Consider the following 22,923-nt stretch of genomic DNA (forward strand, 5'->3'; position numbering starts at 1 on the left):
AACAGGACAATAGACAGGGGATACAAATATTGGCTGGCTCAGAAATTAAAATCATCCCCCCTACATTAATAGACTAGACTGTCAGGATCTGTGTTTTTCTATGTTTATTTTGAGTTTCTGTGTCCGTAAGTCTCTTCGTTGTCCTGTCCTCCCCTTGATTGTTCCCAGGTGTGTCTCGTTCTGTGATTACCCCCTGTGTATTTAACTCCACCTGTGTTCTTTGTTCCTCGTCGGGTCCTCGTCAATGTTAGCTTCTGTATCGTCAATGTTTCGTCAATGTCGAGTCTAGTTGTCGTTGTCAATGTTCAGTCTAGTCGTGGTCAGTGTTTCCTTGTGCCTGCTGCTTGTTGCTGGACTTATTTACCATTAAAATCATCATTTTCATCTTACCTGGGTCCGCTGCGCCTGCCTCACCACTCTCACCACCCGCACTTCATGACATAGACAGTAAAGGATGATATAAAATGTTCTACATAACGGGATTCTGTTTTGTAATGCTTTAAGCCATTATTGTGTTGAAAGAAAAATCGGGGAATTTCAAACCATCTGCGGAGAACATTTTCATCAGACACTGAAAAACGTTCGACTCATGTGTTTCAATAAAGCTATAAAAACCGTATTTATTTCAATTAATCTGCGAAATAAAACCCACCGTTTTATGGCTTACATGGTTATGAAACGTGATAATGTTACGAATATCTTCAAAAATTTCCTCTTCGGTCATATTTCAGTCCGTTTTCTCATCAATATGCGAGAGTTTAGAGCGATGCGCGCTCCCGCGACAGGGCATGCAATTGTCGGCATAACACCGCCCCTTTAAGATTACACTACTCCGCATGATCCTGCAGTTTTACTTTCACTTATACCTTCGTTGTGGCGCAGCTGATTTTCTACCTGCAAGCCTCCATCTGAAGGTAACGTAACCAGTTTAATGCTTTATTTGTTAAAATCAGCTGTGAAGAGTTCAGCTCGCGCAGAAACAGCTGATCTCTGCAGACATTTTTCACAGTAGCGGAAACTGGGAGCGCAGTAATAAGAAGGGACTGTTGCTGACTTAGACTTAGACTTAGACTTAGACTGACTTTATTGTCATTTTGCATGCACAGGGTGAATACAGAACGAAATTTCGTTGCATACGGCTCAGGACAATGTTTTGAGCTTTCAATGTTGTGAGGTTACTCCAGAATAAAATAAAATACAGTATAAAATATGAATATAAATATAAATATAGAATATAAAGTGCAGTAATGACAGTAAAATATAAGTTATTTAGCTCTGTACATGTGCAAGGTATAAAGTGGAGACCAGATTTTAAGTGCAGTCCAGTTAAGAGTTCAGCAGTCTGATGGCAAGTGGGAAAAAGCTGTTTCGGAACCTGGTGGTCCTGCACCGGATGCTGCGGAACCTCTTTCCAGAGGGCAGCAGGGAGAACAGTCCATGGCGGGGGTGTGAGGGGTCACTGATGATGTTTCGGCCTCGGGACACGCAGCTGCTGTCCGCCATGATGGTTGAGCAGAGTTAGAGGAGCAACGCCGGAATTAGATGCCGGTCAGCAGATGACAAGAGAGACATGGAGCTTCTCCAAACAGGTGCTGCAGATTTTGCTGTAACTCCTGTTGAGCCTCCGGAGGGCCGGAGAGGAGCCGCTGCTGTCCGCGCAGTGTGACGCACTTAAACCGGACACAGTTCTAACGGACAGCCGCTGGAGAGCAGCTCTGACGCTCCTGCTCTTTATTTACGCTACAAGTTATTAAGGACAGATGAAGGTCAGAAGCTGTTGGAGATTTTTTTAATGATTGTGAAACAAAGTATAAACTCTAATAAACACGTAGAAAAAGGCGCAGCTGCGTCAATCTGCAAACAGGAAGAACGTCATATCACTGAAAAGGTCTGATACGTTGACACCCCACCCACCTCAAAAAATTCAGCAAATAGTCAGAGTGGTTAGTGCTCCGTTAGTGCAGGTTTGTGCAGTAAAAATTTTCGTTTGTGCAGCTTTCGTTTTTGAGATATTAAAAGTTATAATTTTGGCCGATGACGTCACCACCCCCCCATGTTGCACCAAAACAAAACAAACTGGGCTACTGCTCATTATGAGATATTACATAATTTTCTTTCATACGCCAACTGACTTCACCTAAATTGATGACTGTGGCCTGCTCTGGACATAACCACAAAGCAAGCAGTTATTAATTTTGTATGTTATTTTGTAAGTTAAATTCTGCAGATTTTCAGCTGTTGTACAATGTGTACCTACTTTTGTTTTGAACTTTAATAAAGATTTAGAACAAGAAGAAATTTGTCTCATTTCAAGAAATGTTTTTAGATAGTAATGTTTTCTCACCAATATAACTTTCTCCACAATAATTGAATCCTGTCAATACAGGACATGCGGCCGTGACCGTGACGTAATGTGTGTATTTGTATGACTGTTCAACTGTGCTTTGGTTTCAGAGGTGGTTTCAACAATTGTATTCACATTGTTGACTTACTTTCAGCTGATTATGCAGCAAAAGGGTAAAAAACAACAACAACAACAAAAAATCCATAGCTAACATGCTAGTTGCTTGAGCAAATAAAGTTTTTGCAGAGTAAAACCGGAAGTGCACTGCAGCGTCATTGGTTCAACAAAGTTCATCCAAGTAATGTACTTAATATTTAGTAAATATAATTTATATAAAAAAATATATAAAAACAGTATATAAAAAAATAGCTTAAATAGTAGAAATGAGAAACTGGGAAAGCCAACTTAACTTTTTTTAGTTCAAGACTATTGTAATTGTGCAGCCTCTGCTAGAATGTCAATGTTTTGTGGCTTCTTCGAAATTATGTAGACCAGAATTATTATTTTGAGCAATGCTAATCAAAGTCTTTTTATTTTTTAACTAGATGCCTCGACAGCCAGCAGTGGACAGAGAGTCTCTTTTCGCAGTTCTCTGCAAGTCAAAAGAGGCTATCCTAGAAAACGGCAATATAGCCACTCCAGCTGCCGCTGTCTGGACAGAGCTAAGTCAGCAGTTGGGAAATAAAATGTCTGCAAAAACCCTGTACACATTTGTAAAGCTAAACAGACAAAACATATGGTCAAGCTTGGAAATAAATGATCAAGAAAGTGATCCTGAAAGCCCCGTGGACACAGAGTTTCACTCAGGCACAACTTCTTCTGGACAATTTACAGATTTTCAGCTTGAAGTTCCATTTGAAGAATGGATTAAATTTATACCAGTTGAATACAATGACAGTTTTCATCATCTGGCAAAAGGGAATACACAATTTTAAAACCTGGCACTTGGAGTCACATAATTAATGATCTGGTTTGGAAAAAGTTGAAAAGCACATGTACATTTGTATTGCAAAGAACAAAAGTTTATCCAACTGTCACTAGTAAGTACATTGATATCAAAGGCTTCTGTAAAGAGTATCAAGGCCATGTTAAAATGACATGTGACAGAGAGCCAACGGTCAACAGCCCAATGGTGCTCCAGTGCTCCCTCCAAGGTGCCGACATCTCCCTGCACACTGGCCAGTCCAAAAGATTCATGTCAGGAACCCTTCGTGCACAGGTTTCCAAAGAGTTGTGTGAGGGTAGGATGGAACCAGCTGTATGGAGGTCAGCAAAGGCATCAGAGTTGATGGATATTGTAGATCCCGAGCCAAGTCACCTTCCAAACCTGGCAACCTTACGAAAAGCCAAGCAGGAGAGAAAAGATTTGAAATTATGTATTGACAGGATTCAATTATTGTGGAGAAAGTTATATTGGTGAGAAAACATTACTATCTAAAAACATTTCTTGAAATGAGACAAATTTCTTCTTGTTCTAAATCTTTATTAAAGTTCAAAACAAAAGTAGGTACACATTGTACAACAGCTGAAAATCTGCAGAATTTAACTTACACAATAACATACAAAATTAATAACCGCTTGCTTTGTGGTTATGTCCAGAGCAGGCCACAGTCATCAATTTAGGTGAAGTCAGTTGGCGTATGAAAGAAAATTATGTAATATCTCATAATGAGCAGTAGCCCAGTTTGTTTTGTTTTGGTGCAACATGGGGGGATGGTGACGTCATCGGCCAAAATTATAACTTTTAATATTTCGAAAACGAAAGCTGCACAAACGAAACTTTTTACTGCACAAACCTGCACTAACGGAGCACTAACGAAGTAGCTCAGTTTGTTTTGTTTTGGTGCAACATGGGGGGATGGTGACGTCATCGGCCAAAATTATAACTTTTAATATTTCAGAAACCAAAGCTGCACAAACGACCATTTTAACGGCACAAACCTGCACTAACGAAGTAGCCCAGTTTGGTTTGTTTTGGAGCAACATGGGGGGATGGTGAACTCGGATGACCTAAAATATAATTTTTAATATTTCAGAAACGAAAGCTGCACAAACGACCATTTTAACGGCACAAACCTGCACAAACGGAGCACTAACCACTCTGACTATTTGCTGAATTTTTTGAGGTGGGTGGGGTGTAGAGCGATGCGCGCTCCCGCGACAGGGCCTGCAATTGTCGGCATAACACCGCCCCTTTAAGATTACACTACTCCGCATGATCCTGCAGTTTTACTTTCACTTATACCTTCGTTGTGGCGCAGCTGATTTTCTACCTGCAAGCCTCCATCTGAAGGTAACGTAACCAGTTTTTAATGCTTTATTTGTTAAAATCAGCTGTGAAGAGTTCAGCTCGCGCAGAAACAGCTGATCTCTGCAGACATTTTTCACAGTAGCGGAAACTGGGAGCGCAGTAATAAGAAGGGACTGTTACTCCTGTCCGCCATGATGGTTGAGCAGAGTTAGAGGAGCAGCGCCAGAATTAGATGCCGGTCAGCAGATGACAAGAGAGACATGGAGCTTCTCCAAACAGGTGCTGCAGATTTTGCTGTAACTCCTGTTGAGCCTCCGGAGGGCCGGAGAGGAGCCGCTGCTGTCCACGCAGTGTGACGCACTCAAACCGGACACAGTTCTAACGGACAGCCGCTGGAGAGCAGCTCTGACGCTCCTGCTCTTTATTTACGCTACAACTTATTAAGGACAGATGAAGGTCAGAAGCTGTTGGAGATTTTTTTAATGATTGTGAAACAACGTATAAACTCTAATAAACACGTAGAAAAAGGCGCAGCTGCGTCAATCTGCAAACAGGAAAAACGTCATATCACTGAAAAGGTCTGATACGTTAATTCCCTTGTTGTGCGCAATTCAGTTCCCCTGTGAAAATCTGCAGCTGAGTGAAGCTGACACCCCACCCACCTCAAAAAATTCAGCAAATAGTCAGAGTGGTTAGTGCTCCGTTTGTGCAGGTTTGTGCCGTTAAAATGGTCGTTTGTGCAGCTTTGGTTTCTGAAATATTAAAAGTTATAATTTTGGCCGATGACATCACCATCCCCCCATGTTGCACCAAAACAAAACAAACTGAGCTACTTCGTTAGTGCTCCGTTTGTGCAGGTTTCATATCAGTAGGATTATATTTGAGAAAAATAGAGGGGGCATGCATATTTTGGCAGGCTAATAATAGGCTCTGCCGTAAAATGCATCCCCTGCTAAAATAGAGAAATAAAGAGTTAAGAGTAGAATAACATTTTCTACATAATCACACTTGTTCTATGAACTGCTGGTATAAGTTTTATATCAATAGGATAATATTTGAGAAAAATAGAGAGGGCATGCATATTTTGGCAGGCTAATAATAGGCTCTGCCAAAAAATGCATCCTCTGCTAAAATGGAGAAATAAAGAGTTTAGAGGGATTTTACCTTTTCTACGTAATGACACTTGTTCTCTGAGCTACTTCTGTAGGTTTCATATCAACAGGACAATAGACAGGGGATACAAATATTGGCAGGCTCAGAAATTAAAATGCATCCCCCCTACATTAATAGACTAGACTGTAAAGGATGATATAAAATGTTCTACATAACGGGCTTCTGCTTTGTAATGCTTTAAGCCATTATTGTGTTGAAAGAAAAATCGGGGAATTTCAAACCATCTGCGGAGAACATTTTCATCAGACACTGAAAAACGTTCGACTCATATGTTTCAATAAAGCTATAAAAACCGTATTTATTTCAATTAATCTGCGAAATAAAACCCACCGTTTTATGGCTTACATGGTTAAGAAACGTGATAATGTTACGAATATCTTCAAAAATTTCCTCTTCGGTCATATTTCAGTCCGTTTTCTCATCAATATGCGAGAGTTTAGAGCGATGCGCGCTCCCGCGACAGGGCCTGCAATTGTCGGCATAACACCGGAGAGGAGCCGCTGCTGTCCGCGCAGTGTGACGCACTCAAACCGGACACAGTTCTAACGGACAGCCGCTGGAGAGCAGCTCTGACGCTCCTGCTCTTTATTTACGCTACAACTTATTAAGGACAGATGAAGGTCAGAAGCTGTTGGAGATTTTTTTAATGATTGTGAAACAACGTATAAACTCTAATAAACACGTAGAAAAAGGCGCAGCTGCGTCAATCTGCAAACAGGAAAAACGTCATACGTGACTGAAAAGGCCTGATACGTTAATTCTCTTGTTGTGCGCAATTCAGTTCCCCTGTGAAAATCTGCCCCCCTGTGTCGGGAGCGCGCATTACAGCCGGAGAGACGGATCTGACCATTTTCACGGCGCTTCTGATCGATTTCTCGGTAAAAACAACTCAGTTAATCATGTCAAGCTTGTAACATTTAGTTTAATCGGCAGCTATTGTTTACAAAATTGTAAAAATAATTAAATAAACCAGGTCTTTTTACGCTGTTTTGTGTTATTTTAAACGCCAAGAGAATCGGTCTTTTTCCAACTTTTGTCACTTCCGCCTGACAGAAATAAAAGTCAGCCACCAAAACACAGTTTTCCAACACATAGTGTGTATTTATAATTTTTCATTGCAGAAATAAGAGGATGGCTGAAAGCATGGCACAAAAATGAAGAATTCCTGAAAAGACGAGAGCGTAGACTTTCTGGTAAATTCCGTTCTAATGTAAAATATGACAGATTACTGTAGTAAGGAAATTTCTAGTATACTACAGGCTATCACACATAACAATTTTTGAGAATTTGGCAACAGTTGCCCTTTATTCCCAAACGTTATGGGGGGAGGAGAGAGAATGGATATTTCAGCTGCCTGAAATAATCTGTTCCCCCTCCATAACATGGGAACAAATTAATTCAGCAACAAGTCTTTAACTCTGTTTATTCCTTTCATCATCAATAATAAATCCTGTGAATTTGGTAACATTTGCTCTTTATTTGACAAAGTTATGAGGGGGGAACCATATATTTCAGCTGCCTGAAATAATCCATTCCCCTCTATAACATGGGAACAAATTAATTAACATAAAGCATTTTTGTCAACATCAATTTATTTATGAGGCACATTAAAAACAACTGTCAAGTGCACCAAAGTGCTGTACAGTGTTTTAATTTCTGTTTGGAAATGTTGGTATTTAAGAATAACCTTAACGTTACACAAAATAAGCACAAAAGTAAAAACAAAATGTTTTGTCAATACAACAAGAAAAAGAGAATGACTGAAATAATTCAATTTCACATTTATTCCACCTTAAACTGGACTCCTTCCAGTCTGGTTTTCGTGCTCACCACAGCACAGAGACCGCCCTTGTAAAAGTGTTCAATGACATCCATATAAATACGGACTGTGGCAGAACCACAGTGCTGGTTCTGTTGGACCTCAGTGCAGCTTTTGACACTGTTGACCATGACATATTACTGAATCGACTGGAGAGTTGGGTCGGACTCTCCGGTCCAGTACTTAACTGGTTTAAATCCTACATAAAGAACAGGGATTTCTTTGTTTCAATTGAAAACTTTTCATCAAAGAGGTCAAAGGTCACGTGTGGGGTACCCCAAGGTTCAATCCTAGGACCCCTTTTATTCAATATTTATATGTTCCACTAGCTCAGGTTATAACAGGAAATAATATTAGCTACCATAACTATGCAGATGACACACAGCTCTACATTACGATGTCACCAGGTGACCTTTGACCCCATCCAATTACTGAACAGATGCTTAGACCAGATAAATGTGTGGATGTGCCAAAACTTTCTCCAGCTGAACAGAAACAAAACTGAAGTTATTATTTTTGGACCTAAAGAGGAACGATCTAGAGTTATAGATCTAGAGTTATACATCTAGAGTTATAGATCTAGAGTCAATGCACAGCTTCAGTTATTACAACTAAAACCAGCGATCAGCCCGAAACCTGGGAGTAGTGATGGACTCTGACCTGAACCTCCAGAGCCACATAAAGACAGTCACAAAGTCGGCCTTCTATCACCTGAAGAACATTTCCAGGATTAAAGGGCTAATGTCTCAGCCAGATCTAGAGAAACTCATCCATGCCTTCATCTTCAGTCGTATTGATTATTGCAACAGCGTCTTCACAGGTCTGTCCAACAAATCAATCAAACAGCTGCAGCTGATCCAGATGCTGCTGCTGGCGTTCTGACTAAAACCAGGAAGATAGAGACCATAACACCAGTTTTAAAGTCCCTCCACTGGCTCCCTGTAGCTCAAAGAATAGACTTTAAAATACTGTTGTTAGTTTATAAATCACTGAACGGCTTAGCACCACAATACATTAAAGATCTGCTGTTGTTGTATCAACCTTCCAGACCTCTCAGGTTCTGGTTCTGGTTCTGCTCTGCATCCCCAGAACCAGAACCAAACGAGGAGAAGAAGCTTTCAGCATCTATTCACCACAAATTTGGAACAAACTTCCAGAAAACTGTAAAACAGCTGAAACACTGACTTCTTTTAAATCTCAACTGAAAACCCACCTGTTTAGAATTGTATTTGAAATGTAATCAACTAGAAAATTTCGGAAGAAATTTAGCCGGGGCCTGCCAAGGCGTGCCCGTCGGTTTGGGCCCGACGTTGTCACGCTACAAATTGGCATCGACGCTAAAGAACGCCGCAACGTAATCAATAGCATGCGGAGAATCACAAGAACGTTAAGTAAGGTGGACGCGCACCATTCAGTATGATTTAAAATTTTCTCAAGGCTTTTATTTTGGAAGTTTTGTTAAACTTCATTTGAAAGGGCCAAACTAATCCCATGTGTAATAGTCATTGGGTTAAATCAGTTATATAATGCTGAAAACGCAAGTAGTTGATGTAAAAATATTAAAGGCTTTTATTTTGGAATTTTTGTTAAACTTAATTTCAAAGGGCCAACCTAATCCCATGAATAACAGTCATTGGATAAAATCAGTTATATAATGCTCAAAACACAAGTAGTTGATGTAAAAATATTCAAGGCTTTTAATTTGAAATGTTTGTTAAACTTCATTTCCAAGGGCCAAACTAATCCCCTGCGTAATAGTCATTGGGTTAAAATAGTTATATAATGCGCAAAACACAAGTAGTTGATGTAAAAATATTCAAGGCTTTTATTTTGAAATGTTAAGCTTCATTTCAAAGGGCCAAACTAATCCCATGTGTAACAGTTACTGAGTTAAATCAGTTATATACAGCCCATAGCAGCAATTAGTTCTAAAGGCCAGTTCAGTCCTGATCTGTTTCAACTGAGGGTTCCACTATAGATAGAACTACAGTGATGCGTATTTGTAGTCCTAACCACCAGCCAATAGCCTCTTGAGATCCGTTGCTATGTTAAATAAGTTTCACACCAAGGTGTGAAGTGTTAGTGAAAGAGCCTGAGAGCCTCAGAAAATCCTGTCGCATGACTTTGCTCTGAAGCACCGTGACAGAAAACCGTACGGTCTAGATAAATTTCGAAAACATTTTACCGGAGCAGACATGCGTATCAATGTCAGGACCGATTTTGATACCAATCGTGCGATATTTGTGGGCGTGATGGCGATTTCAAAATTATTTTGGGGTGAAAAAGGTCTGTTGATTTCTCACTCTAATCAGCGAGAGACGCACTCTAATTTTAGGAAAAATGAGAAACTTTGGGTCGCTTAGAGGCAAATTGTGGACAAACCGTAACTGGTATCGACGAGCCGTCTTCACTTTCGAAGAGATCACAGACGTATCTACAAAATGAAATTTGAATGGCATTTCTAGGTGAATTTGTGACGACACAGAAAATCCTCAAAAATAGGGTATTTCCAGGATTTCTCCCATTGACTTATAATGGGGGTTTTTTCGTAGTTTTTTGCGAATTATGTCGCCACGTTAACCCCAAATCCCACCAAAAGTAATAGCTCCAATGGCGTGAATTTTCTGCACGTTTTGATACCTCATTTGTAGATGTGCACCCAGCGGTATGAGCCGCATTAACGGTTAGGGAAGAAAAATAAAGATTAAAGAGACGCTTTGTTGGGTGTAGAGTAATAGGTTCCTGCCATTGCTTTGCATGGCAGGCCCCAATTACAAATTTATTGATGTAACTTGACTTAATGATTGATTCTATATTGCTTTGTGATTCTGTGTTTGAAATGATGTAAAGCACTTTGAAATGTCCTGCTGCTGAAATGTGCTATACAAATAAAATTTGATTGATTGATTAAAATGGCTAAAATCTCACAGGTGTGTCAGATCAATGTATGAGGCGCCCCCTGGTGGCAGCAAGGTGCTGCAGCTCTGTTGGTTCTGATTGTTTTTTTTCTTCATAATTGTCTGGTTGAATCAATGCTGATTGGATAATTGCTTCCTGCTGATATGACGGTTCATGTCTGCCCACTCAGAAAGAGGCTGAACAAGTTTAACTCCGGTGAAACATGAGCAAGCAGCGACCTTTGGTCTCTAATAACAACATAAAAGTCCAGCTGAAGTTCCCTAGAGAGAACGCAGAAAACGAGCAGAAGTTCTGGAAATATGGGCCTAAAACTGAATCATCTGGAATAATGTTTATTATAACCCAAATCCAGCTCTGTGGGAACAGAACCCCATGCTAACGGCAGCATGGAGGTGCAGCAGACCCTGTTCAGCTCAGAATGATAGATTCCTACCATGCATCAGGAAAATCTGAAACCATCTGGGACTAAACTGAAGCTGAATCCAACATGATGATGACCCAAAAAGCACCAGGAAATCCACAGAGGGGTGGCTGAGTCATAAAACTGGGCCTAGTCAAAGTCCACTGATATGCTGTGGGGTAACTTGAGGGTATCTGAACCATTCTTCAGTCAGGGAAGAGTTTGTAAATCAATTTCTCCTTTAATGATTTAACAACAAAGAGATAAGCCTGTTGCAATAAATCAGTTAATCAAATTATAAATGAAAACAAACTATTTCCAGTTTCATGATCAGTTCTCATTTTTCTCTTTTCTTTCTCTTTCTGCTAAAACAAAAACAGGATGATAAAAGTCTCCAGACTTGTGTTTTAGTCTCAACAAGCCTTTTTTAAGGATAATTTTGTTTACAGAGACTTCATAAATAATTGTATGTGTTTGCTTTTGATGTTTCGTTTATTTGGGATATTTAAAATGTTTTCCAGTTCCAGTGTTAAATGTTCTTTAAAATTTAAATTTCATTGATCTTTGAGAATATGTTCTCACTGCAAAAACACAAAATCTAATCAGGTATTTTTGTTTAGTTTCTAGTGAAAATATCTTACTTAAAGGTAAGTAAGGTGTTACTTACCTTTAAGTAATAAATATGAGCTTAATATTGATTAAAAAGTACTTACTGCATTGGTAGATTACAGCTCCCATATTATGAATGAAATAATCTGCCAGAACAATTACATTTTTAAGAATATTAAGGAATTATCGATTTAAAACAAGCTCATATTTCTTGCTGAAAAGTTACTTGTAAATTAGTTTTGTCTTAATTCAAAGATACTAAGATATTTTTCACCTGACATCAGATGTAGCAGATATAGAAAATTACTGCCAGTGAATCTGAATATTAACTTTAATTTAATTTTGTTTATGTGTAGGTGTCAGGTTTGATCAGTGTGTGTGTGTTGATGTTTCAGATGAAGGTAGACGGTGTGTGAGCTGAGCAGGATGGATCAGTGTGAGGATGGAGAGGACGCAGTCCGTCCCTCTAAGATGCCTCTCAGCGGGGGACATGAGGACCAGAGGTGAGATCACCGTCTCTACCGAGTCCTCTCCATGTCAGAGCTCTGTTGTTTTATTTTATTTCAGGTAGATATCAAATCATAAAAGACTTGAACATGTCAAAGTTTCAACATTTAGATGAGCATTTCATTTTTACCACAAAAGTTTTACAGTTTTAGATTAACATTTACCATAAAAGCCATGCTCAGTTACACTTTTATGGAAAGTTCTAGTTTTTTATTAACCGCAGCGTTTCCTCACAGCAGTTGGGGGTATTTCAGCATTCTGTGATAAATGTAGCTTTGGTTTTTACATTCTAACAGTAAAGTTTCTGAACCTGATCAAAATGTTCTGAAATGTTCTTTATTTGCTTCATATTTTTAATTGAAAGTGATGTTTTAATGCAGTGAAAATGAGATAAAGTTGAAGTAATGGATTTATTTAAAAATAGTTCAGTGTCACTCACCTCTATTTTCAGCGCTTAATGTCAAACATTTGGTGGGAGTTTTTTCACAACCTTGGGACTAAAAAGGGGAAAATGGATAAGTACAGTAGATCATGCAGGATATTTCCCAGCTTTAGATCATTTGTCAAAGTTTATTCTGGTTCTTCTATTCCATTTTTAAAAAAAATATTACTGATCTAAGTTTGTCCAAATAAAACAGAAAACTCATCTTTAGCATTTTGTTTTTAATATGTTGATTGTGTAGATAATAAGACCCTCAACTATGTTTTCTGCTCAAATTTAAAAATGTTGTAAAAAAGAAAAAATTGACTAAGCCTGGAAAAGTTGGAAATTTGAAGCATCAAGTAAAATATAGAGATGAGATTATTCAGTTATGTGAGTTAAAGACAGTTTTACTGGGAGCTACCAAGTATAACTAGTCAGCTGCAGCTGGACAGATATAGGGAGGAGAGGGAGGCTTTAACTAGGACAACCTTAACCAGAGCTGAACACTACAAAGATGAACATTCAGTAAATATTCTTCCATACAGAAAGTAAAGTAAATAATTAATCAGAGTTTGTATCATTTTAGAAAAAACAATATCTGCTAATTGTTCCTGGTTCCTCCACAGAGTGGACCAGCAGAGCTCAGAGGTTCCCAGTGGTCCGTCTGCCCAGCAGCTTCAAACAGAGCTGGACTCCGTATTTATGGTCTGTACATCGGTTCTGCTTAGCATTGTAGACCAGAGAACCTTCAGTCTGTCCAACATGGACCAGATGTTCTGATCCAGTCTGATGTCCTTCATCTCGTGTTGTTTTTCAGGAGGTGGAACAAAACATGTTCACTTTTATGAAGGAAGAGTTAAATACGTTTAAAACATATCTGAGTCCATTTGGTTCAGAGTATTTAGAGAGTCAGACGGAGGGTGAGGATGAGGAGCACAGGAGGAAGAACAGAGAGCACTTACTTAACATCACTGTGAACTTCCTGAGGAGGTCGAACCAGGAGGGTCTGGCTGCACGCCTGCACAACAGTAAGTGATCATTTCACTCTGAATAGTCATTTCTATCCACACACACATCATAATTTATCTTCTAACAATACAGCTTTAACTTTAGCTCCTTCAAAATGTTCAGTGATGTTGATCTTTTTAGCTGGGTTTCTTTTTGGGAACAGTAAATATTTATTAGGTTTAAACATCTGAATGATTTTCAACACTGTTGCTATGGACAGACAATTTATGTAATTGTAAAGTTGAAAGACTTGGTGACGTATATCTATTTTTTTATCTTCATTAAATTAATTAAAACTTGACCATATTTCCAGTTTCAGCTATTTAACAATATTGTAACCACTCCAAAAGCTTTTAAGCAGCTTGATGTCAATGTTGCTTTGGTTAATACTCTTATTTCTCCTTTCCTCATTAAGGACATTTAAAATTAAAAATGCTTCTTTCATACAATTCAGTTCCACTACTATAAAGTGCTGGTCTACCATCAGACTGGTTGTGTTGCAAACTGGCCAAGGATGAACTGGAAAACATTGTGATTTTAATGGTTTTATCTCTGACCAACTCTGACCAAGAGCTGACTGACTGAGAGAGATTTATGCAACAGAGTTGATTGAAGACAATGAGTAGCTGGTTGATTAGAAATTAGGTGCAGTTGTGAGAAAAAACAAGTAAACAATCTAAATACACAGAGCTAGATGAATCCTGAAACCCAACACGAATAGACTTGCCTTGTTGTACCAAAGAGTTGACTTGATGGTTTTAGTGAAGTGTGTTGTGTGATATTATTACAAGCACAGGAAAAGTGATTTTAACTTATCCTTTTTTTATTATTTTAGTTTCTCCTGTCACCTGCCAAAGTAATCTTAAGGCAAACATGAAGAACACATTTCAGCAGATTTTTGAAGGGGTTCCTAAAGCTGGAAAATCAATACATTTGAGTCAGATTTACACTGAGCTCTACATCACAGAGGGAGGGACTGCAGAGGTCAACCAGGAACATGAGGTCAGACAGATTGAAACAGCATCCAGGAAACCACACACACCAGAAACAACAATAAAACAAGAAGACATCTTTAAGGCGCCACCGGGTAGAGATTGGCCAATCAGAACAGTGATGACCATGGGAGTGGCTGGCATTGGGAAAACACTGTTAACACAGAAGTTCACTCTGGACTGGGCTGAAGACAAAACCAACCAGAACATCCAGTTCATATTTCCATTCACCTTCAGAAAACTGAATGTGCTGAAAGAGAAAAAGTTCAGCCTGGTGGAACTGATTCATCATTTATTTCCTGAAACCAAAGGAATCTTTAGCTTTGAAACGTTCCAGGTTCTGTTCATCTTTGATGGTCTGGATGAAAGTCGACTTGGTCTGGACTTCAACAACAATCCGATCCTGACTGATGTTACAGAGTCCAGCTCAGTGGATGTTCTGCTGACAAACCTCATCAGGGGGAAACTGTTTCCCTCTGCTCTCCTCTGGATAACCACACGACCTGCAGCAGCCAATCAGATCCCTGCTCAGTGTATTGATATGGTGACTGAGATTAGAGGGTTCACCAACTCACAGAAAGAAAAGTACTTCAAGAAACGATTCAAAGATGCGGAGCAGGCCAGCAGCATCATCTCCCACATCAAGACATCACGAACTCTCCACATCATGTGCCGCATCCCAGTTTTCTGCTGGATCTCTGCTACAGTTCTGGAGGATGTGATGAAGACCACAGAAGGAGGAAAACTGCCGAAGACTCTGACAGAGATGTACATCCAATTCCTGGTGGTTCAGACCAAAGTGAAAAAGGTCAAGTATGATGGAGGATCTGAAACAGATCCACCCTGGAGTCCAGACAACAAGAAGATGATTGAGTCTCTGGGAAAACTGGCTTTTGATCAGCTGCAAAAAAGAAATGTGATCTTCTATGAATCAGACCTGACAGAGTGTGGCATCGATATCAGAGCAGCCTCAGTGTACTCAGGAGTGTTCACACAGATCTTTAGGGAGGAGAGAGGGCTGTACCAGGACAAGGTGTTCTGCTTCGTCCATCTGAGTGTTCAGGAGTTTCTGGCTGCTCTTCATGTTCATCTGACCTTCATCAACTCTGGAGTGAATCTTCTTGAAGAAAATCTGACATTTTCCCAAAAATCTAAAAGAAATGAAAAATGGTTCTTCCAGAGCGCAGTAGACATGGCCTTACAAAGTCCCAATGGCCACCTGGACTTGTTCCTCCGCTTCTTTCTGGGTCTTTCTCTCCAGACTAATCAGACTCTCTTGAAGGACCTGTTGACACGAGAAGAACCCAGCACAGAAACCACTGATGAAGCAGTCCAATACATAAAGAGGAAGATGCGTGAAAAGTTGGCTGCTGACAAAATCATCAATCTTTTTGACTGCCTAAGTGAAATGAATGACCTTGCCCTTGTTGAAGAAGTCCAAGAGTCTCTGAGTTCAGGACGTCTCTCCACAGATAAGCTGTCTTCTGCCCAGTGGTCAGCTCTGGTCTTCATCTTGCTGTCGTCAGAAAAAGATCTGAATCTGTTTGACTTGAAGAAATTCATCAATTCAGATGATGACTTTGCAAGATTGCTACCAGTTCTTGATGTGTCCAGCAAAGCCCTGTGAGTATGACACACTTTGTATTTATTCAGTAACAATAGACTGCTGAGTTGCATTTGGTGGAGAAGGTCAGGTGTTGACAGTTACTTCTCCTGCTGTGTTTTCTCAGATTAAGTGTCTGCAACCTTTCGCCAAGCACATGTGCAACCCTTTCCACAGTTCTAAGTTCTCAGTCTTCTCATTTGAGAGAGTTGGACTTGAGTAACAATGACCTGACGGATAAGGGAGTAACGCTTCTATGTGGAGGACTCGGAAGTGTACACTGCACTCTAACGACTCTAAGGTAACCTTCCTTGAACCAGTAATTTTTTTCTTTATGTATTTGTGTTAATCTCAATGATTTGAGGAAGTCATATCTAATAGCACATGAAAGGGAACACATACAATTTAGCTGCAGGTTATTATTGAATAAGGTAATTTACATTTAAAAATTGGGAATTCCTTTGTGCTGTGGAGGACTTCACTGACCATGTGGGTTTTTGTGTAGGTATGATCTGGAAGAATGGTTCTTCTCTAAATCTTAGTGGTATTTTGTTTTTCAATATATATTTGTTTGAGATGTTTTTTTCATAATAGGAAATATAATATAAAAGTGACAGAAAATTCAAACAGCACATGTTCAAGATCCAAAATGCAGATATGGCTTTCATGCAGTATGCCCCAAAATTCATTGTTGCCAATTGTGGCAACAGCTAAATAATCTGGAGAAGCTCAGGAGACTCCTGGTGTACCATATTGGTACCAAGTGGGCAGGAGGACTGTGCCTTATGTAGTTGCATAAGCAACATTTTGCATCTGGTTTAAGGGTGGTTTAAAGGAAGCCTTAACCAAAAAGCAGATTTGGAAAGTTCCTGGTGACTTTCAGCCTGGTTATGAAAAGAGACCAAGAATTTAACCCAGAGAATATGCCAGGTATTTATTTCTCCAGTTCATGCACGCTTTAGAAACCTGGATAAGATTTATGAACATGTCTTTTTTTTAGGGACAAGGCTGGCTTTGATTGCTTATCTGGTCTGTCTATAACTAAAACAGGAGTTGTGCCTTTATTTTTGGCACAACACTGAACTTGCTTCATGTTCATGTTGGCTCCACCAGGCTACCTTGTGGTATTCATAGTTCAATTATCAGAATCTAGTCATGAGAAAGAAGGTGTTTAGTTTTGTGAACTCAGGCTGAAGATGTTATTCTGTTGTCATCTTCAAACTGTGATTTTAATCTTTCACAAAAGTGGTCATGTGTCCACAGCATGATTATGGTAGACTGGGCTCCTTTGCCCCTTTTGGCTCCAGAATGAGGTTTCTATGCTTTTGATTGAACCGTCTGGCTGTTTGGGTGACAGTGAGGTTTGGCTCCATTATTTTGCAGTGGAAGTTTAGGGGTTAATCAGTTGTGCCAAATGTGAGTGTGTGTTTTGTTTAATGGTTCTTTGGCTGTGTATTGTGGATGTTTATACCCTGAGGAAATTTGGGAGTTCATTGAACTGTGGGGGCAAGACTAGCATGGTTGTTATCTGTGCTGGTGTTGTTTGGTTGTAGCAGTTGCGGTTTTGGGAGATTTTGTAGGCCACTGAGCCACACTGCAAACAAAGCAGAATTAACTTATGATTTGTATTTTTTAAATAATTAAAAGCAATTCCTAAAAAAATATGTCTAATGGATCATTGCATGTCTGCAGGCTGTCAGGCTGTCTGATCACAGAGGAAGGCTGTGCTTCTCTGGCCTCAGCTCTGCACTCCAACCCCTGCCATCTGAAGGAGTTGGACTTGAGCTACAACCATCCAGGAGAGGAAGGGGTGAAGAAGCTGACTGTACAGGGTTCTATCTGGAAACCAGAAAAACTGAGGTATGGGAATGTTAACTGCAGCAATACCGATAGCTGGTTGAGGAAAGAAAGCAGCACTCACTTTGTTTTGTTTTGTAAACCAGCTGCTTGAGAAACATGTAATGTCCATGTTTGCTGCTGAAAGATACTGATGGTGTAACCCTCTTCTGTTCAGGATGGAGCCTGCTGGTGTCCAATGGTTGACACCAGGTCTGAAGAAGTGTAAGTGTGTTTTTATTTGATTCATGCCATCTTCAAGGTGTCAAGAAATGATCAATAACTGTGTCTGCATTGTCTTTGTATCAGATTCCTGTCAACTCACCATCGACACAAACACAGTGAACAGAAAACTCCAGCTGTCTGAGAACAACAGGAAGGTTACTGGTGTGGATGAGAGTCAGTCCTACCCTGACCATGAACAGAGATTTGATTACTGGCCCCAGGTTCTGTGCAAGGAAAGCCTTCCTGATCGCTGTTACTGGGAGGTTATTTGGAGTGGGAAGGTTGAGATCTCTGTGAGCTACAGTGGAGTCCAACGTAAAGGAGGCAGTAATGACTGTGAGTTTGGATTTAACAACATGTCCTGGAGTCTGAGCTGCTCCGATGAGGGTCGTTATTCTGTCTGCCATCAGAGCAAAAGGGAGTTCATCTCCTCCTGCTCATCTTCTGCTCCCTACCACAAAGTAGGAGTGTATGTGGACTATCCAGGTGGCACTCTGTCCTTCTACAGAGTTTCTTCTGGAATACCGATCCATCTCCATACCCTCAAGACAGAATTCACTCAACCTCTTTATCCTGGTTTCGGGTTCTGGACGGGATCTTCAGTCACTCTTTGTTAAGTAGAGTTTTGTCCTCATGGTGACAGAAAATCTCCAGATCAGTGATAAACATGATTGGGTTGAGTTAAGAATGTAAAAATAAATATTTTGTGTCATTCTAGACTTAGACTTAGACTTAGACTGACTTTATTGTCATTTTGCATGCACAGGGTGTATACAGAACGAAATTTCGTTGCATACGGCTCAGGACAATGTTTTGAGCTTTCAATGTTGTGAGGTTACTCCAGAATAAAATAAAATACAGTATAAAATATGAATATAAATATAAATATAGAATATAAAGTGCAGGAATGACAGTAAAATATAAGTTATTTAGCTCTGTACATGTGCATAGATGAAACAGAAAAATGGTGGGGAACAAACTGAAGTTGTTTTCAATCATCTTTGATGGAAAATTATCACTTATATTTAAATATTTGTCATCAAGTAAGTGGGGTGTGTGTGAAGGACCAGACTCAAACGAGGACAAAAAAATGTTCAAAGTAGCAAAAATTCAATTTAATTATTCCAAAATAGCAAACAAAACATAAAGATTTAATGCAAAAATAAGTCAAAGAATAAATAACAATTTTGGGCCCAATTTAACTGAGGTCAACTGAATTCTAACTGAACACAAACAAAACTGACCTGCCAACAAAGAACAAAAGGCTGCTTAAATAGGGGTGGAGTAACCTAAATCTACCACATGAGGGAGGCACAACATAACAAAAGAACAAATAAATACAAAATTAACTAAAGCATTCTATGAAATAAATAAAGCAAAACTAACTCTTACTTAGCAGAAACAATAAGTGAATATTTAAGTGACAAAATTAACTAAATAAAAACAACTTGAAACAAGTCTTCCCCCTTTAGTCTTTCAAACAAATGGTTTGCTCCAGGTTTCCTCCTCCAGCTGGTTTGTCTCAGCAGCACCTCAAACAAAAGACAAGTGTAAATAAACCATTCAGACAGACATTAAATAAAGTGTGCACCCATTAGAAAATATATGTCTAAATGAAATAACTAACTTAAACGTATAAACTGTAATGTAATATAAAGAAAAAATACTAACACGATGTGGTGGTGGGAGGAGCATCCACCACAGTGTGTTTGGAGCTTTGCGGTGCATTCACACCAGCCCTGTTTAGTTTGCTTTAATCAAACTCTAGTTCTTTTAGAGAATCCGGTTTGTTTGCGAAAATGTGAATGCATAATCAAACTCTGAAGCAGATCAAAAAAGTGCAAGTGAACTGTGGTGCATTTGAATAATGGACTACAGTGCAGGGCGGCAAATATATGGAGTGAAAATAGTGTCAAAAAGATTTGTGTGTGCGTAAAATGATTTGTGCGTGCGTAACAGGATTTGTGCGTGCGTAAAAAGATTTGTGCGTGCGTAAAAAGATTTGTGCGTGCGTAACAGGATTTGTGCGTGCGTAAAAAGATTTGTGCATGCGTAAAAAGATTTGTGCGTGCGTAAAAAGATTTGTGCGTGCGTAAAAAGATTTGTGCGTGCGTAAAAAGATTTGTGCGTGCGTAAAAAGATTTGTGCGTGCGTAAAAAGATTTGTGCGTGCGTAACAGGATTTGTGCGTGCGTAATGAGAAGGTGTCTGGTGTTTACGGTCAGAGCGGAATAAACTTCCACCACCTAGTGGTCGAATTTTTTACCCAAGTAATTACAGTTGTATAGGTCCCAAATGCGGATTCATATATAAACAATCTTATAGTATTAAAAAGTAGACGTGGGTGTAATGACATATGTATTTTTCTCTCACAAAAATATGTCTAAGCCACGAGACAAGTAAAGAGAGAAATACGTATTGAACTATGGAAAAAAGAAACAGTTCCAAAGAAAACTCAGATGTCCCAGCTTTTACTAGCATGTAAACGCACCATCTACACACAAATCTTGGAGCTTCCACCGAGGCGTGAAATGAGTCTCAAAAATAGTTGTGCACTCGTAACCGGATTTGTGTGTAACTGCAGGTTTGTGTGTGCGTACCAGGTGATTTGTGTGTACTTTTTCAACATGTATTTTATTTTTAAGGTTTACAAATCCTGTTACGCACGCACAAATCTTTTTACGCACGCACAAATCTTTTTACGCACGCACAAATCTTTTTACGCACGCACAAATCATTTTACGCACACACAAATCTTTTTGACACTATTTTCCCTCCATAGCTGTATAATCACAGCCAGCTGTATCTTAATACGTGTGATGCATTGCATTTTTGTCTATTATGGCTCTTGGGAATGACGTCACAAAAATGTGTAGGACGAAATCATTTATCTACATAAATTATGTATACACATGTGTGTATAATAAAATATTGTTTGACTGTATCCTCTGTGTGTAATTATTCCCAAAATAGTAGTTTCATGTGATCTGGCATGTTGTGTAATAAAGTTTTTCTGTGACTCTAGAAAAATGGCCTGGGCTTAATCAGGCAGAGGACAGTGAAAGTGCCTGTGGAACTAGGGAGGGGTAGTGAACAGGCTAATGCTTGTGTAACTTGGATGATTTCATGCATTTTTATTAAGAAACAACAATTTCTCCACAGTTTTTGGTTTCAAACGATTTCTCTTTTTTGACACTACATGGATGAGGTGTTATTATTGTACCCCAACTCCTTGGAGCACAATAAACACCTCACCTTTACAGAAGATAAAAAAACAGTGAAAAATACAGTTCCTCATAAGCAAACCTAATGCATCTGCAAATGTTCAGTTCACCTTACCTTGTTAGGGCTTATCAAATCGAAATGTTCCCACATAGGGGAAATCCTCCTCTTTCTCGCCGGCTCCATCCTACTCCTATCCTGTCCTCGCGCTCCTAAATCTCCTATCTATCTATCTATCTATCTATCTATCTATCTATCTATCTATCTATCTATCTATCTATCTATCTATCTATCTATCTATCTATCTATCTATCTATCTATCTATCTATCTATCTATCTATCTATCTATCTATCTATCTATCTATCTATCTATCTATCTATCTATCCTAAACTCTCCAAACACCAAACTAACTGTCTCAAACTAAATAACCACTATCCAAACTTTGCTATCCAAACTATCAAAACTCTATCCACTCTCTCAACTGACCGCAACTCGCCTACAACAACCCACATTTTGAATGCAGCCTGTGGGGTTTCTAAAGCTGTCAAACGCCGCGCCAACATCTGAGCCACTTCCCGAGGCAGTCACGTGGTACAGCCAGGCAGCGAGGCTTCGGACGTCATCGTTTTCGGCTCCTCCCCTAAATGAAGCAAGCCTCGATACGCGCTTTACGGAAACGCCCCATCCATTACTCGACACACGCCTCGAAGCCTCGGCACATCACGTAACATCACTACTGTTCAGAGAAAACCTTCAACTCTTAGCTTCTGAAACATCATTTGATTTCTACCTCTCTAGATCTATGTTTGTGTCAGTTACACCTAATATTTGATTCTTGCCTGTAGGCCTGTTATAGAATAAATAAATTCATTTTTAGTCACTGAATAAACTTTCTTTTGCACTAGGATCCTGATTTTTGATGTAACCTCTGATGATTTTTTCACAAAAGATAGGAAATAAATGCAAGTCAGAGGTTTCTTTTTGTAGGTCAACTTCATGTGATTTAACGTGATTTTAGACACAACTTCATGTGATTTAACGTGATTTTAGACACAACTTCATGTGATTTAACGTGATTTTAGACACAACTTCATGTGATTTAACGTGATTTAAGACACAACTTCATGTGATTTAACGTGATTTTAGACACAACTTCATGTGATTTAACGTGATTTTAGACACAACTTCATGTGATTTAACGTGATTTAAGACACAACTTCATGAGATTTAACGTGATTTTAGACACAACTTCATGTGATTTAACGTGATTTAAGACACAACTTCGTGTGATTTAACGTGATTTTAGACACAACTTCATGTGATTTAACGTGATTTAAGACACAACTTCGTGTGATTTAACGTGATTTTAGACACAACTTCATGTGATTTAACGTGATTTTAGACACAACTTCATGTGATTTAACGTGATTTTAGACACGACTTCATGTGATTTAACGTGATTTTAGACACAACTTCATGTGATTTAACGTGATTTAAGACACAACTTCATGTGATTTAACGTGATTTTAGACACGACTTCATGTGATTTAACGTGATTTAAGACACAACTTCATGTGATTTAACGTGATTT

General features: G+C 39.2%; 1 protein-coding gene across 3 annotated transcripts; it reads left to right on the forward strand.

Moving 5' to 3' along the window:
- Positions 1–876: 876 nt before the first annotated feature.
- On the forward strand, positions 877–18,836 carry LOC116715646 (NLR family CARD domain-containing protein 3-like). Of its 3 annotated transcripts, XM_032556192.1 has the most exons (10): positions 4,543–4,637; positions 8,272–8,276; positions 11,920–12,018; positions 13,073–13,151; positions 13,264–13,474; positions 14,290–16,069; positions 16,177–16,350; positions 17,742–17,909; positions 18,064–18,110; positions 18,195–18,836. In XM_032556192.1, the coding sequence occupies exons 1-10, from the start codon at positions 4,560–4,562 to the stop codon at positions 18,725–18,727; spliced, it is 3,174 nt and encodes a 1,057-aa protein (XP_032412083.1). In that variant the 5' UTR covers positions 4,543–4,559; the 3' UTR covers positions 18,728–18,836. The 3 variants fall into 3 exon arrangements, with proteins under 3 accessions (XP_032412085.1, XP_032412084.1, XP_032412083.1); XM_032556194.1 differs by lacking the exons at positions 4,543–4,637; positions 8,272–8,276 and adding an exon at positions 877–914 and having other exon boundaries at positions 11,911–12,018; XM_032556193.1 differs by lacking the exon at positions 8,272–8,276 and having other exon boundaries at positions 4,508–4,637; positions 11,911–12,018.
- The last annotated feature ends 4,087 nt before the right edge of the window (positions 18,837–22,923 follow it).

This window comes from Xiphophorus hellerii, chromosome 24 (genome assembly GCF_003331165.1).
Source record: "Xiphophorus hellerii strain 12219 chromosome 24, Xiphophorus_hellerii-4.1, whole genome shotgun sequence".
NCBI lineage: Eukaryota > Metazoa > Chordata > Actinopteri > Cyprinodontiformes > Poeciliidae > Xiphophorus > Xiphophorus hellerii.

What these genes read in the sequence shown, in the direction of transcription:
- LOC116715646 (XM_032556192.1), top strand. Translation starts at nt 4,560, where the DNA reads ATGATCCTGCAGTTTTACTTTCACTTATACCTTCGTTGTGGCGCAGCT. An exon ending in GGCTGCACGCCTGCACAACA is followed by an intron (nt 13,475 to 14,289) that starts GTAAGTGATCAT and finishes TTATTATTTTAG; the next exon opens with TTTCTCCTGTCACCTGCCAA. An exon ending in TGGAAACCAGAAAAACTGAG is followed by an intron (nt 17,910 to 18,063) that starts GTATGGGAATGT and finishes TCTTCTGTTCAG; the next exon opens with GATGGAGCCTGCTGGTGTCC.